Raw genomic sequence first — 16,447 nt, 5'->3', positions numbered from 1 at the left:
GTTATGGCCATGGGGATTTATGGCATGCCAGGAGTGGCCACAGAAACCAGCAGATCTTGGAACAAGCAGCCAACACAGCACACCACTAGAAAATTACAGAATGATGGAATATCCTGAGTGGGAAGGCACGCACAAGGATCATCCAGTCCAGCCCCTGGCCCTGCACAGACACCCCAACAACCCCACCCTGTGCCTGAGCTTTGTCCAAACACTCCTGGAGCTCTGGCAGCCTTGGGGCTGTTCCCATTCCCTGGGGAGCCTCTTCTTCACCCTCTGGGGGAAGAACCTTTCCCAAAATCCAGCCTCACCCTGCCCTGGCACAGCTCCAGCTGTTCCCTGGTCCTGTTCCTGGCTCAGGGAGCAGAGATTGGAGCTGCAGCCTTTCTGACCCCTCAGTGTCCTCTTCTGTTCAACTGACCAAGCTCTCCCTGCCTTGAAGAGCAAAGTGACAGACAAATGGATGTGATTCACTGCCAGGGCAGCAGCAGATTCTCCATAAATTCAAATCCCATGACCACAGGTACCACTGTGAGCTCAGGCACTGTGTTGGAATGGTGAGGGCAGCAAGGCTGCCCTTGAGGTGTAACAGCTCTGGCTTGTCACCCAGCTCCAGCCTCACTCGTTTATCAGTAATACTTTAATTGCCATGATGGCTGGGTCACAGCCAAGCAGCTGAACTATTCAGGAAAAGCTTGGCATCATCTCTGTCTTTACAGTATCAGCCTCTCCCCTCACTAAAAAGCCTTGATGAATATACTGTACTGTCAAAAATACTCAGAATTGGGTCAGACATACCTCCATAATTCAATCTAAAAATTGTCAAGGGAATCCTTATTTACCAAGTTCACAGACATATAACAACTGCTGCATAATTAAGAGGGTTCCAGCATGAATTTTATTTAACACCACACCGAACAAGAATGAAATGTTCTGTTTTAGTAATTTAATACAGAAGGTGCAAAATAAAATGTAAGAGCAGTGTAATCAAATAGCCAACACACATACTTATACTGTTGTAACCCCAGTGAGCCACTACAGCACACACCCACATTCCTGTCTGAAGGGCTTAGAGAGGCTTTTGCCAGAGTTTCACCTAGGTCAGAGCAGCAAATCAAGCTAAAAACACCCAACATGCCAGTATTAAAAAAAAACAAATCCCAAGAACTGGAGTCTGAGCATCTGCAGAAACCTGGACACAATATACAGTACAGATCAAGATGCTATTTTCACACAAGCTAGATGCATTCAAAGTGAAAATCATGGCACTTGAAGGCTGTAAAGAAGAAACACTGAGCAGAAGGGATGATCTGCCTAATGAAGATCAGCATTTTGTGCTGGACTGATCCAAGAACACAGATGGCAACAATCCCCTCATAAGTGTTGTGTGTGTCCAAGAGAGCAGCACCACAAGTCACCTCTTGGATCCAAAGCTGGAAACAAAGGATCCAGGCTATTGCCACTTCTTCCAGAAGCAGCAGGGTGGGAGAGTCAGCACCTCTTGCAGGTAGAGGCTCCTTCACACTCACCTCATGCAGAGGTAAGCAATAGAGATGTCCAGCACGTGTGAGAGCTACAGCACAGACTGAGACACCTGTGACAGTACCAAGTAACAACGGGGACACCTGGGTGTGGGGCAGCTCACACACAGACCTGTCACTGGCACAACCACTGCCTGCTTTGTCTTCTCAGAGAAGTCACAAAAAGCATCCCAGACCACCCTCCTGCTCCCAGCTTCACCCTGCAACTCTTTGCCAGCACTCAGGATGTGCTTCCAGCCTTCCAAGGAGATAAGGGGTTAAAGATAGACTAGACTAAATCTGTTGCCCTGGGAAACCACTAAGGGGCCACTGCAGTGCCTGGAGGGAAGGATTCTGAAGGATGCATCTGCTGGGAATAGAAGAGGCTGAGTCTTGTCTGCCTGGAACAGCACCACTGGAGCAGAGGGCAAGGTACAAGTGCCTAAAACTTGACAGTCACAGCAAGGCTGTGCCCTCCTGCTATAAATCCCTGCTGCTGGAGCCACAGAAAATCATTCACAACCTTCCAGTACCTGTACAGTACAAAAAGATGCAGAGACTATTTACAAGAGCCTGGGGGAATGGCTTCACACTGATAGAAGGCAGGGTTAGATTAGACATTAGGAAGGAATTGTTCCCTGTGAGAGTGGTGAGGCCCTGGCACAGGGTGCCCAGAGAAGCTGTGGCTGCCCCTGGATCCCTGGCAGTGTCCAAGGCCAAGTTGGATATTGGGGCTTGGAGCAGCCTGGGACAGTGGAAGGTGTCCCTGCTCATGGCAGGGGGTGGAAGGAGATGAGCTTTGAGGTTCTTTCCAACCCAAACCCGTCTGGGATCCTATGACCTGCCACAGAGCAAAGAGTTCAGGTGAGAAAAGACTGCACAGATGGCAGCTGGCCCAAGGAACAAGCAAAGACTACTTTGGTGCATACTTGGATTGGCAGAGACGTCTCATGTGCCACCTTAAGGTGCAGGAATGGTGGGATGTAACATAAGGGAACTAACAAGATAAAAATCACACATTTTGCATTCCTCTTTCTTTGAAGGGGAAGTGGCAGACAAGGAGGTGGTTCAGGTGCTTCAAGAGCTCGTCTGTCTCCACCTGCACTTGAATTTTCCAGTGCCCACTTAGCCAAGCCCTACAGACAGTGCCCATGTGGGGTGGTCAAAGATGCATGCACAAATTTGGGAACCAGTGACTTTGCTGGGTGTGCCTTTGGGTCATGCACAGAGGTGCATCACAGAGCCTTCACAATCACAGGTACAGAGGAAAGAGACTGACCACCTTTGAGAACAAATAGCTGATCCAACGTTTTGAGGCAAAAGACAAAGTAGGATGACCAAGGGAGCTGAGGCCACCTGGTCTGACATCATTCCTGGATAAAACAATGGAAAGGCTGGAGCTTTTTATTGTCTGTTAAAGAATTAAAAGATAAAAATATTATTAACAGCAGCCATGACAGTTTTATAGAACTAGGTTGAGCCAAACCCAATTTCATCCTTTGTGGAGATTCAAAAGCCTGACCAATACAATAGATAAATCCCTTGACTGAGTGCTGTGAGATCTGCATTTACCCAGTGTTTGAGCAGGCAATAAAAGAGAGCAGAATTAGTGACACCTCTGTCAGCACTGACCTTCACAGGGGAGAGCCACCAAACACAGGGGTTCTCCTGTTTGGGGTTTCTGCAAGGATGTGTCCAGTTTAACACCATCCAGGGCTGCAGAGCAGGCAGTCCCAGCCCCTCACCACTTCCACCACAGGACGAATAGATCCAAGGACCAAGGACAGTCCCCATGTGCTGGAGAGGGAAGAGAAGGGATTTCCTTTCTCTCATTCCCTGCAGCTTACTTGTTTCCCCTCAGCCCCCACCATCCCCCTCTCTCAGACCCTTATCCAAACACTCAGGAGCATAACTATTCTCCATGATACTTCTGATGCACACACATTCCCAAACCACCACAGCTGCTGATTCCTTCAATGCTTTTGTTCCATGATGTTATCCAAAGCCCAGAAGCTGAAGCAGAGAAGCTGTCCCAGGGTGCAGCAACAGACATTGTCTCCTGAGGTGGTCTTCCTTCTGCAGCTGGAAGTGCTTTCAGGAGAAGAGAGAACAGCCAGTACCAGCACACCAGGTACTGGAGCTCCAAAATAAAGCTGCCAATCCAAGGCCAAATGTGGGACACAAGAAAAATAGAAGGAAGTCTTTCTCTGTTAGTGGTTCACAGCAAAATTCCTGCTACCCTGCTCTGAGGTTCAGAGTCTCCTCCTGCCAGAAATCAAATATTCACAAGTGACATTGAAGACTCAGAACCAGTATCCACAGGTTTACTGTTTATCCTGTGAAAATTCAGGATGTGGCAAAGCTCAGAATTTTGTCTGGTCAGAGTTGGGCAGGAAGGCCAGAGTGGACATTTCCCCGTAATCCTGCATGGCACCTCTCCTGGGAGGACAAGCTGAGAGAGTTGGTGTTGCTCAGCCTGGAGAAGAAAAGGTTCCAGGGAGAACTCAGAACCCTTCCAGTGCCTAAAGGGCCTCCAGGAGAGCTGGAGAGAGACTTTGGACAGGGGCCTGGACTAACAGGACAAGGGGCAATGACTTCACACTGGCAGAGGGCAGGGTTAGATGGGATATTGGGAAGGAATTGTTCCCTGGGAGGGTGAGGAGGCCCTGGCACAGGGTGCCCAGAGAAGCTGTGGCTGCCCCTGGATCCCTGGCAGTGTCCAAGGCCAGACTAGACAGGGCTTGGAGCAGCCTGGGACAGTGGAAGGTGTCCCTGCCCAGGGACAGGGGGTGGAACGAGATGGGCTTTTAGGTCCCTTCCAACCCAAACCAGCTTGAGATTATATGAAAAACAAAAAGCTTGTGGGGATGTTACCATCAGAACATACACTTAGAACTTCACACCTGGATGCTTGGCTCAGTATCACTATATTTGGTGGAGGATGTGGTAAATTGACCAGTTCTGGAAAGAATGTGCAAACCTCAACCACCAGCTGTGAATAAGCCAGGCTGGAGAGGGCACAAAGTGTCCTTTACATGCACAGAGGGAGGAAGACAAAGCCTCTGGGCCAGAAGAGTAGAAAAGCACAAGACAGAATGTACCCTTGGGGACTGCCAATTAAAAACTCATTTTGGGTCTACATCAGTGCAAAATTCAATAGAGTCATGTTGGCAGTGTTGTCGTCAGCACTGACACAGCAGCAGCACAAGAGCCTGTGAGAGCTCATGAGGCAGAAAAACAGAACTGCTAGCACTAGGAATTAGGAGGATGAAAATCTAGATATTGTCAAGGTGCATGGACACTACATTCCAAATAGTCCAGAGCTGCAGCTCTGTTTGGGGAAATGGGACATGCAACCAGAGAAAGCAGAATGACAGAACTATATGTACTAAACCACACCAACTGCTCCATTCACAGCCAGGCCTCTCCCAGGGAAAAAGCCACTTCCCACTTGGCTTATGCTCCTTCTCTTTTTTTCCTAGAGGAGTACTTCACCCTTATGCTGAAAAACCAAAGAGCTTTCAGAGCAGTTTACCAATGGTCACTTATTTAGAAGTTCAATCAGCTTTGAAACCACAGGTTTGCTCATTTAAAAAAACAAAACAAAACAACCCACGTCTGTTTTCACATAAAAACAAACAGAGGGATTTTGGTTATGACTCAAAGAGCTCACGTTACACCACACTCTCAGAGCCACCTTGGCTGGGAGCTGCAGCTGGAGCCCTGCCAGAGCTCCAGCCCTGAGACGCACAATCCAGAGCGACTGCAGCCAGGATCGTTGGGAAATGCTCTGCCTGGACATCTGCCCAGTGCTCAGACCCAAACAAAGCACTGAATGCTGGGCCCTGTACCTCAGCCATCTGTTGGAAAGGGGACAGCTGCAGGTCTGAGTGGGAGCCAGTGCTTTAATCTGGCTCTGCTGGTTCAGATCTCAGCACGGAGCAGTGAAAGGTAACATCTCCATGGCTGTCCTTCCCCCATGCATGGAACACAAGCCATCTAAACAAATCCATAACACTGGGACCAAGTTTTCTCTTGGCAGCAGGAGAAACCTGAGGAAGTTTCACTCAAGACCCATCAGTCTTCCTGGCCCGTGACTCGCACCAGAATCAGCTCCTTTCTGGCTTCTCCTTGCACAGGAATGCAGGAAGGAATCTGTCTGTACAGTTTATTGACCTGACTAATATCTTCCGCTCGTGCTAATGATTTCATGGCTTTGTTTACCACTCCAGTCTGTCCTGCAGAAACAGACACATCACTGGTCCTGTTTGGAAACACAGATTGTTTGGATAAGGAGCACATAAACCACTTGAAAGCTCAAAAGGGAACACAGAAACCTCTGGACATATCTAGCAACAAGGATCTGGATATCAGCCATTCTCCAAAACCTTACCAACACAGTTTGGCTCTGGCTGACAGATCACTGGGTTGAGTAAAATGCAAGGTTCAGGTAATTGCAGTACCTCACAAGTCGGAGAGAGTCTTTGCGGATGTTCACCAAACTCCTCAGTGTCTTCACTGGCTCGTGTGGAGCTGGAGTTATATAGGGAAACTGGAACAAAGAGGCAAATAATTCTTCTGTTATTACACTATAAAAGGTAGCAGCATGTCACCTAGCATGCAATTTACCCAAATCAGGAAGCATGTAGCTTTCAGGGTACTCAGTACAGCAGCCACAAGGAACAGTAAATTTTATTTACAGATAAATCAGGTTTGTTTCAGGGTGAAAATCCTGCCCTGCCCCAGCAACAACTCATACGGCAAACACACACTAAAAAAGGGCATTTTCACAAAGTCTTTCTCTCTAGCCTGAATACTCAGTCAGGAAAGCCTTGCTCTCCCAAGCTTTTATTTCCTCTAAAGAAACCACCTCCAGCTCGAGCAGAAGAAATGCAGCTCTTTCATGTGTATTACAGCATGCAAGCAGTGATCTGACTGCTAATCGGCATGCTGAAACCCTGGATTACTGGGGGAAGGTCTTTTTATTCTGAAACAATGGGGCAAATGTTCTGGAAAAGAAAAGAGACAGGGATAGGGGGCCTCATTCTATTCTACAGTCAGGAAACCTTCTCTCACGGATTGTCCTTTAAATAGGGACAATAATGGTTCAGATTGTAATTCTCCTTAGTGGGCACAGGATCTCCAGTGAGAAATGCACAGGAAACTGCTTATTGTTGTGATCACAACCTGTACAGCTGCAGACCTGCTGCTGGGCACCAGGGACCACCAACACATGTTTTCTTAGAAATGAGGCAAGGCCTCAGTTACTCCAAAGCAAGAACTGGGCCCATGTCCAGAAAACTGTGTTGCTGCTCTGTGTTTGAGTGTTTTGGTTTTTTTTTTCCTTGAAGATTAATCAGAGCTGCCAAAGGGCTTTGACTTTACATAGGCAAACTATATTCCACAACAGCCTCCTTCTCCTAAACCCACTTGGCAAATGTCCCACGGTGTTAATGGCCTCTCACCCACTCGCCTCCCAAGAAATGATGAAACCCAGTGCTGGGATGTCAGCAAGGAAACCCAGGCTGAGACATGCAGGTAATTGAACTCTGCCAGGTCAGCCCTTACAGGGAGGGCCCTGTGTGCAGTCATGGCACAGAGGATGTGGTGAGCACCCTCAGGCCTGCCCAGCACTGATACAACCACAGATTTCCAGCTAAAGTCCCTCCTTACTAATTCTTTTGCCCAACTGCATTTCCTGCTTAAACAAAGATTTTCCAGATTCCTCCTTGTTCATCCTGTGAACTGAGTGTGGTTCTAAAAGAACCGATGGCACAGCCTGAGGAGAAACTCAGAAAGTGGAATGTGTTTGTAACTGTTCCAATTCCAGCTTCAGTTTCCCACACCTTTGAGTGATCCCAAACTGCCACCAAGCATTACAAACATGAATTAATTAATGTCACAGCTTTTCTGATGAGAAGAACCATGACCTGTGGTTCTTTTTCATGTTTGGAAGCTGCAGAAACAACTAGAAAAATGCGAACAAAGCAAGCAGCACTTCCCTTTCCTCTCCACCATTCAGAAAACATCTCCAAATGGCTCCTATTCTGTTACCTGTTGGTTCTTTTCAAGTAGCTCTGAGATGCAAGAGAAATCCAAAACATAACACTTGCATAAAATTCCTGTCTTTCCCTCACAACTGCATTATTCCCTTCTCAAGAACAAGCCAATCACTTGAGCAAGTAGCTTTTCACATTCCCACAGACACCTGTGGGCCCAGAATTACATTTATGTTCCAGCTAGGAAAAGAGAAGGAGGGACTTTCTGAGCAGCTCACCTAGGTATAAAACCCACAAAATGTCAAGTTCTGTCTTAACACTGTCCTACACCCAGCCAGGCCACTCATACACACACAACAGCATGTGTTGAACACTGGCTGGAAACCACCCAACATGCCCAAGAGCCTTGGGAACTTCAGGCTCTGCTTCCCAGCCTTCTCTGCAGCATGTTTTACACTTGCTCAGGCAGGCAGGCAGAATTAGTCCCAAATTCTGTGTTCCTGAGTCCCTGTTCTTCTTCCCCCACCGATAATTCCTTCTGTCCTGAGTGAAAATAAACCTCCAAGGTGAATTCAGCTTCTCAGGAAAAGATTATTTGTATCTGAACAGACTGGAATGACACTCCCCAAGCACTGAGGACCTCTTAAGTCTGTGCTACTCTCCTCTACAAACCCTACCTGAGATTTTCCAAAACAGGCAGGAAAGAAAAAAAGAGGAAAACAGACAGGACATAGGAACTTGCCTGAACTGGTCTATTCCCAAGGAAGTTTAAGTCCATGTTCTCACCAAAAAGGTAACCCTCGGGGTGAGGGGTGTCAAACTTCTCACCTCCCATAAAGAAGTGACTGGCAAAGTAGTTTCCTAGAAACAAAAAACACAAGAGAATGAAAGAAAAAAAACCACTAAATGAGTGCTTCCTGGAGAAATATGTGCAGTTTTAAATTCACAAGTATAAAAGACACAATATACAAGACACAGAAAATACTTGCTTATTCATCCCTTCCCTTTAAGTACTGAGGGCACTCAGTAGGAGAAGAGAGGGAAAAAAAAACAAAGAGAGAAAAAAAACAAACCAAACAAAAATCTAGAATAAATATTACAGTGGAGATAATTCCATTTCAATTTGTTTTCCAGAGAAGGGACAGGGAGCAGGAAAACTCAGCCCTTTGCAATATTGCTCCATTCTGGTCAATTCTTCCTGTTTAGTGAAGCCCAGTCCCACAAACACCATGGGCCTGCTCAGAGAATGATGAGGTTTCCTCCCACTGCACAGTTCAGCACAGCCAGAGGGTCAAAGTTTGCCTTTCATCCCTTCTTTCACTCCCATACCCCATGCAAGAACCACTCCAAACCTTTACTGAAAGTGCTGGAGACTGTACACCCTGATGCTGATTTAATTAATAATGCTGACAGTACTAAATGCAGAAATTCTGAAACTTTCACCACTAATTTGTTTTGTTCATCTTTACGGTGATGCACTTCAGTGCAATTTTCAGGACACAAAGCCTATACAAGGTCACTGGGATTCTGGAGCAAGGAATTGACTGTAAAATGAACAGAATTAAGGTGTGTGAGAGCAGCACAAACATAGCTCCCTCCTAGAAAGACTTCAGGAAAGCACTCTCAGATCTGAACTTCACAGAGTTACAGTTTCAGAGCAATAAGTATCAGGAGAAAACTAAAACAAAAGGCTCCATCCAAGCCACTTCCCTTCAAGTTTCAGAGTGGGGGATGAGAGGACTGAGCCAAACGTGCATTTGCTTCCCTGAATGCAATGTACAGACAGCATAAATTTGTGTTAAAATGAGTCATTCCAGAAGCAGTAACTAATCATCTGAATGGCTGTGGAGGCATTCTGGAGGGATCTGCAGTCCCTCTGGCTAGGAGCAAGCAGGATTTACTCTGAAATTGAAGGGTTTTCATGAATGGCCCTGTTTTTTCCATTAAGGCTTTTTCCCTTTAAGCTTCAAGAAAGGCTCTTTTCACTCTGCACAGATGGCAGTGCCTTAATGATGACGGTAGGGCTCAGCTATTGCTGAGCTCAGCTAACAAGCACCCAGATGTTTGTAGTACTGAAACACGTCCTTCTTTCCAGATAAAACAATCACCTTCAGCACAGGTCCAGCATCTGCTTAGAATCTGTCCTACAGAATCAGAATAACAAAATCACAGAATCATTTAGGTTGGAAAAGCCCTCCAAGATCATCAAGTCCAACCTGTGACCTATCATCACCTTGTCAATCAGATCAGAGGACTGAGTGTCACACCCAGTGACACATCCACATCCTGGACACAAATGTAGCTGCCCCAAATGACAGGGAACCTTTTCCACTCCTCCCAGAAGCAACAAATTAAAAAAACTAATCTGTATATAATCTCCAAGCACAGCCAGCCTCACACTGCCTCTCCATCAGAGATACACCACGGTGTTTTTACTGGCACTGAGGTTCAGAAAACCATGATGAATGCTGGAGTCTAGGAATTGAGTTCACATTTTATGTGGGTCAAGTAGATTATGTTTTGGAACATTTCATTTGATCAGCTGTGAAGACAATACTTGTGCAGGATGTCTCAGTACCACAGCAGTTGGTTATCTGGGATCAGAGTCTGAGAACTCCCTCTTATCCTGTGAGTGAGACACAATTACAGAGTCATAGAATTGCCTGGGCCAGAAGAGACCTTGAAGATCACTCCAGCTCCCTGCCATGGACACCTTCCAGTACACCAGGTTGCTCCAAGCTCTGTTCAATCCAGCCTTGGACACTTCCAGGGATGACAAAGCCACAACTTCTCTGGGCAACCTGTGCCAAGGCCTCTTCACCCTTGCAGGGAAGAATTTCTTCCTAATATCCAATCTGACCCTACTCTCTGTCAATTTGAAGCAACTCCCCCTTGTCCTGTCACTCCAGGTTCTTGTAAATAATCTTGCCCCATCTTTCCTCTAAGCTCCCTCCAGATACTGGAAGGCCACAGTGAGGTCACCCCAAGGCTCAACAATCCCAACTCTCCCAGCCTTTCCTCCCAGCAGAGCTGCTCCATCCCTCTGACCATCCTGGTGCCTCCTCTGGACTCTCCCCAGCAGCTCCATGTCTTTCCTGTGCTGGGCCCCAGGGCTGGGGCAGCTCTACAGGTGGGGATCTCACCTGAGCAGGCAGAGGGGCAGAATGCCTCCCTCTCCTGCTGCCCATGCCACAGGACATGGTCTGAGAACATCTCCAGAGATAAAAAGGTCTCTCTTGCTCAACTGGAACAATACCCAGACACTAAACCAGCACGTTCAAGGCACCTGCCACACTGTCACTGCTCCACTAGCTGGAATCACAGCTTCAGTTTCACATTCCAACTGAACCCCCTTCATCTTCCTGCTAAGTCACCTCCTGCAATGTGAAGGAGAGGGTTTTTTCCCCCGAGGCACTTCCTTCACAAGCAAACAAGAAACACAGTGCCAGGCACGAGGAGCACAGGTAAACTCACTCTGAGGAGAACACACCGGTGAGCAGAACAACCCCTGAGGCTCTGCCACTGCTGCTGCACACACAAAAGCTGCCACACACACGAGGTCTCAACATACAAACAAACCAGAATGGCAATAAACTGTCTCCACAAATTTATAACACAGTTTTCAGCAACTAAAAAAAGATATTCTGCTGCAAGCTTTCAGAAACCACTTGCTACAATGACATCCCAAGTTCAGGGCTCTGAAGGTAAAACCAAAGTTAAGCATTAATCCTCTCAATCACTACTATCACAACCACCTCGGTGTTTGCCCAAGCTGGAGGCAGAACATTTTAAGAAAGCATTTCTTAAATATCACACCAAGGACTAAAACGCAAAGGAAACTTCCAGATGGAAAACATGAGGCATCCTCTTTTGCAGTCACTGTGACATTTAGGATTTTTAGTGTCTCTAACAGGCATGTGTGTATTTTCTATACATTAGAATCCCAGGTTCCATTTCCAAATCCAGCTTTAGAACTTTAGCCAGGCTATCATGCCTATGGAATCTTGTTCCCAAATATCTCCTCGGCCTATAAAACCACCTTAAGAAGGTGTTCCAAGGCCAGCTTTACACAGAGCTCTGTAGCTATAGGCACAAGGAGGACGCTAAGTGCTATCCTCTTTGTCAGGAAAAAGGAAAAGCAAAAAATCCTTGGGTTAATCTTCCACAGAACTGTTACAAACAGAAACCCTCCAGAAAAATGCAGTGACACGCTGACCAGGAAAGAATCACACATTAATAAAAAAAGGATGGGATAAAATGCCAGAGTAAAGAAAAACTGCACCTTTACTTCCCCAGAGTAAATCAGCACAAAGCACAGAGGAGCACGAGATAAAAGTGACATTGCTGGGGGAGATGAAGTTCAAGCAGTGCTTGTAAGAGAACTCGATGTGGTGGAAAACTCTAGTTTTTAGGCTGGAAAAATTGGGACCCTGGGACACCCAGAACAGTCAAGTCTGACTCATTCATTTGTCCCATGCAAAACCAAACTGGAACCCAAGGCTCCTCCAAGGCATCAAATGACACCAAAATACTTTATATTTAGTACAACATAGTGATGGGGGTTTATTACCATAATTGCACCAGCATTAAGCAGCAGACTGCTCCAGTCATAACTACCTCTCCCTAAGCCAGCATCCTAACCCCACATCCCTGCAACACACGGATGTGATGCCCAAGAGACACGCTGGGAAGGGACAGAACCCACAAGAGGCACAACTGTAATCCCATCAGAACATGAGCTATGTCATACAACATTCATTAACAGAAAGCAATTAGGTATCCATTTAGGATTCTCGTCATTAATACAATTAACAGTGAAGTGATGGAAATTGAACTCTCTTTAATTACTCAGCCAGAAAGTCACCACCATGGCAGACTGACAGCACAGTCCCAGGCACAGCCTGAACCAGCAGCAGTGCATGAAACACAGGACAGTGACACTGTCATGGTACACAGCAACACAGAGATGGCTGGGTGTGACTCTGGAGACTCTTCTCCTATTTAAAACCGTTCTTTCTTTGATTAAAGCCTCATTCCCAAACAACAAAGCAGTTCAGCTTCAGAGAGGAGCAATCCACTTCCTTTTTTTCCTCCCAGAAATCTCAGGGGAATTCTCTTCTAAGAGCCTACTCCAGAAGAGAAGAGCAATCCCAAGGGCACGTGCTCCATGCTGCAGAGGAGCTCATGGAACAGGAGCAGAGCTGTGGGAAGCACTGGGGCATTGCTCACTGGTTCTAAAGCAATAGGAGATCCTTTCACTGCTCCAAGCACTGAAGCACCACAAGATAATGACTATTCCCTGCTAAACGGGGCAAGAATACCCATTTTTAGCCTGCTTCACAGAGGCACTTACTCTTCTGCACAAACTGGGCCTTCCTCCCAGCCAGTCAGGCAGGCACAATGCCAGCAGGGGCTCTATAAAGCAAGAAATTCTGGTTAAGAGGTACCAGCAAAGAGGCATCAGAGAAGGGAATTGGGCATCACCTTACAGCAGCCTCAGTCATCCAGATACAGGAAGAAAAATGTAGATGATACCCACCCAGAGCCTTGGAAGAATAAGCAGGGCATTTTCAGATTATTTTTGACTACAAAACTGTACACAATTTTCAACAAAGCTGTTAAACAACCTGCTTCACTGAGGACTGGCTCATGCAGACCAAGGTGGATTCCACAGCAATCTGCTCCATCCTCCCCAGAGCACGCTTACCCAGCAACAACCACATCAAAAGCCAATAAAGGAGAAGTGAATATTCACCTCTGCCTTTGCAACCAGCCGTGACTCAACAAGGCACAGTCACCGTGTCCCTGTCCGCAGGCAGGGTGACATGCAGCCAAAATCACAGCCAGAATACCTGTATTTAGGGTTTATTTCCTTGCACAATGTGTCCTTCTGAAGGGGTATTTGCTCCCTCATCAAACACAAACCCCCATCCTTCAAACTGATGCCTGGAAAAGCCCTGAGAGAACTGAAATCTAGAAAAAATTGTAAGCAAATGGATATTGTGGGGGAAAAGAGCACCTGGATTTCCCTGACCACTTGTTTTTGAGAAGAATATGTAAAATTCATCTCCCCCAGCAATGTCACTTTTATCTCATGCTCCTCTGTGCTTTGTGCTGATTTACTCTGGGGAAGTAAAGGTGCAGTTTTTCTTTGCTCTGGCATTTTATCCCATCCTTTTTTTATTAATGTGTGATTCTTTCCTGGTCAGCGTGTCACTGCATTTTTCTGGAGGGTTTCTGTTTGTAACAGTTCTGTGGAGGATTAACCCAAGGATTTTTTGTTTACATGAACAGCAGCTGAGCAGATATTTGCAGTAAATCAAGATCTGTTGAAACCAGAGACAAAGAGGGATAGAACGAAAAAGGAGAAGGACAGCCCTCGGTGCTGCACACAGGATGGGTGACCTCAGGTAATGCTCCCTCACCACTGCTTCCAGCCTTTCAGGGGTAATCTCAGAGCCAGGAGTGTGTGTCAGGCTCACTCTCCAGCACACACTCAAACACCCAACACAGCCTATGGAAAACCTGCCTCTTCCAGTCAGAGCTCACAGCAGCAGGGTCGAGTTAGCAATAATTAGCAATCATTTGGCCCAAGAACATTCTGTACTACTTCTAGCTTGCTTCCTGAAATCAAAATCATACTCACTCATTTCCAGTTATCCTCACTGTAAGGTTTGGTACCAACCTTTCCATGCCCAAGATTATCACTCCAAAGATGGCAGGGCCTCAAAGGACACTGTCCAGCTGAAGGAGGGAGGGGAGCTGCCATCCTAACAGCCCTCACTGCTCTGGGCTTTGAACCTCCACCTCAGAGGTGTTCACCACCTCTTCTTCTGCCTAGAGCTTGAACAGCTCTTCTCTCTCTCCCCAAAGTCAAGAGGAGCCTTGTTAGATAAATCCAAAGAATGTGAAGAGAAAGCCCTGGCTTAACACCAGCTTTCAGAAAGAGCACAAGAAAACGCCACAGAAAATTAATTAACAAGCCTCTAATTGTATCCAGAATCTTTGTAGGAAATACATTTTTATTTAACCAGCTGCTTGAAAGCATTGGCTGTTCAGTTCTACAAGGGAAGTATCACACGTGGAACACTCTTAGGTGGCATTATGGTCCACAGATCCCCTTCCAGGGAGCATGGCAACACACAAACCCAATCTCAAGTGTGTGGTGGGGTTACCTTGACAAGCCCAAAACCCAACACACTATTAACTTCCAGTTCAACAGCACAGGAACAACTGGATGCTAATGTGAAAGAAGTTTAATGTCCACTGCATGTGGTGTTTATAATTAATCCACTCCTTGTCTAAAATATTGTCACACGCAGATCCTGCTGCAAGCCAAGCTGGACACTTGCCTTTCCCAGCTGCCCAACAATCTAGCTCCCAACTACCTAAAAAAAACAGGTTACATTTTCTTAGAGAGTCAACACAGCTGTTGGATTTTCCTTCCACTTCCTCCACACCACCATTCCTGCTGAAGGCCAACCTGCAACAAGACAAGGTGTAATGATGACAGGACTCTATTTGAGTCTCTATCCTGTCCCCCCTCCAAACTAAACAGGGGTCGTGGCACCCTCCATCACACAGCCCCGAGGGTGTCACAGCCAGCAGGTCATGGACACACACAGAACTTGAACCTCTGAAAGAAAAGTCTTTGTATCTGAGAGTGAGGGGACCCAAACTGCTGCTCTGCAAATTCTTCAGCCTGCCTGGAAAAGCTCTGACAGAACTGAAACCTAGAAAAAATTGTAAGCAAATGGATATTGCGGGGGGAAAGAGTACCTGGATTTCCCTGACCGCTTGTTTTTGAGAAGAATATGTAAAACTCAAAGAAGTTAAATCTGGTCAATCTCAAAAGCTGGCCCAAGAAAGGTGAGTCACAGGCTCATCCTAGCTGCACACAAGTGGCACTGACAACTCTCCAAGCCTTCAGAACAATTCCCTGTGGAAAACAGACACCCAGCAGGCTGTGTCAACCCGACAGCTCCTAGGTGAGAGCCACTGCCATTTTAGGGAGTTAAAGAGGGTTGTCATGCGGGAAATCGGCCATCCTATATTCAACCAGACCCAATTCTGTTAGTGTCCCCACCGAACTCTGCCGTCGCTTCCCCTTTACCAGCAGCAGCCGTCGCACTCGCCGGCCACCAAAACCTTCCCGAGGCCACATTTCCGTCGCGGGGAGCGGTCCCTGTGCACCCTCAGTGACCCCCGGGCCCACGGGCGGTGGCTGCGCCAGGCGGGCACGGACAGCGGGAGCTGAGCCCCGGATCCGGGGCACGGAGACTCCGTCACGCCCGAGTCCCCCGGGCAGACCCGGCCCGGTGCCACCGCTGTGCCCACGGACATCCATACCCGGCCTCTCCGCCAGCACAGGGGGACCGGGCCGCGGGCAGAGCCCGAGCTGCACTCGGAGACAGCCGCACTCCCGCAGCCCCTTCCCGGCCTCCCCGCTCCGCCCGGGGGGCACCGGGCCCGGCACGGCCCGTCCCCCTCCCCGGTCCCCGCGGCCCTCACCGGACTTGGGCGGGTAGCGGTAGGCCGAATTGGCCTGGATGTCGATGTCCTCCACGCCCGCGATGCGCCGGCTGAGCAGGGAGCCCATGGCGGTCGCGGACAGGGCGGGCGGCCCGGGGGCGCAGAGCGGCGGCGGCGGCACCGGCACCGGGACCCGCACCCACGGCGGCGGCGCGGGGCACGCCGGGACACCGAGTCCAACCGCCACGGGACTACAGCTCCCGGCAGCCACCGCGGCGGCGCCTACCAACGGCGGGACGGGGAGGCGGCGGCACCTACCAATGGCGGTTGTGGCTTCCCACGGCCTCCCCCGCGCCGCGGCGTGAGCTCCGCCGGCAGAAGGCGCTACGACGGGAACGGGGATGGGGATGGGAACGGGAACAAGGGTGGGAACAGGAGTGGGCCCGGGGATGGGCATAT

General features: G+C 48.1%; 1 protein-coding gene across 3 annotated transcripts in view; it reads right to left on the bottom strand.

The window, feature by feature from the left end:
- The window catches only part of MGRN1 (mahogunin ring finger 1), a 49,880-nt gene extending 33,702 nt beyond the window's left edge, over positions 1-16,178 (bottom strand). For all 3 annotated transcript variants that reach the window (XM_033073911.1, XM_033073912.2, XM_033073913.2), the window contains exons 1-3: positions 16,028-16,178; positions 8,259-8,377; positions 5,981-6,069 (exon numbers count right to left, since the gene is read on the bottom strand). In XM_033073911.1, the coding sequence (XP_032929802.1) occupies positions 5,981-6,069; positions 8,259-8,377; positions 16,028-16,115 (296 nt within the window). In that variant the 5' untranslated portion in view covers positions 16,116-16,178. The remainder of the gene's footprint in view (positions 1-5,980; positions 6,070-8,258; positions 8,378-16,027) is intronic.
- Between the last annotated feature and the right edge of the window lie 269 nt (positions 16,179-16,447).

This window comes from Catharus ustulatus, chromosome 16, assembly GCF_009819885.2.
Source record: "Catharus ustulatus isolate bCatUst1 chromosome 16, bCatUst1.pri.v2, whole genome shotgun sequence".
In the NCBI taxonomy this organism is placed as follows: domain Eukaryota; kingdom Metazoa; phylum Chordata; class Aves; order Passeriformes; family Turdidae; genus Catharus; species Catharus ustulatus.
The sequence above is the reverse complement of the archived record's forward strand: the minus strand, read 5'-3'. Positions and strand labels throughout refer to the sequence as shown.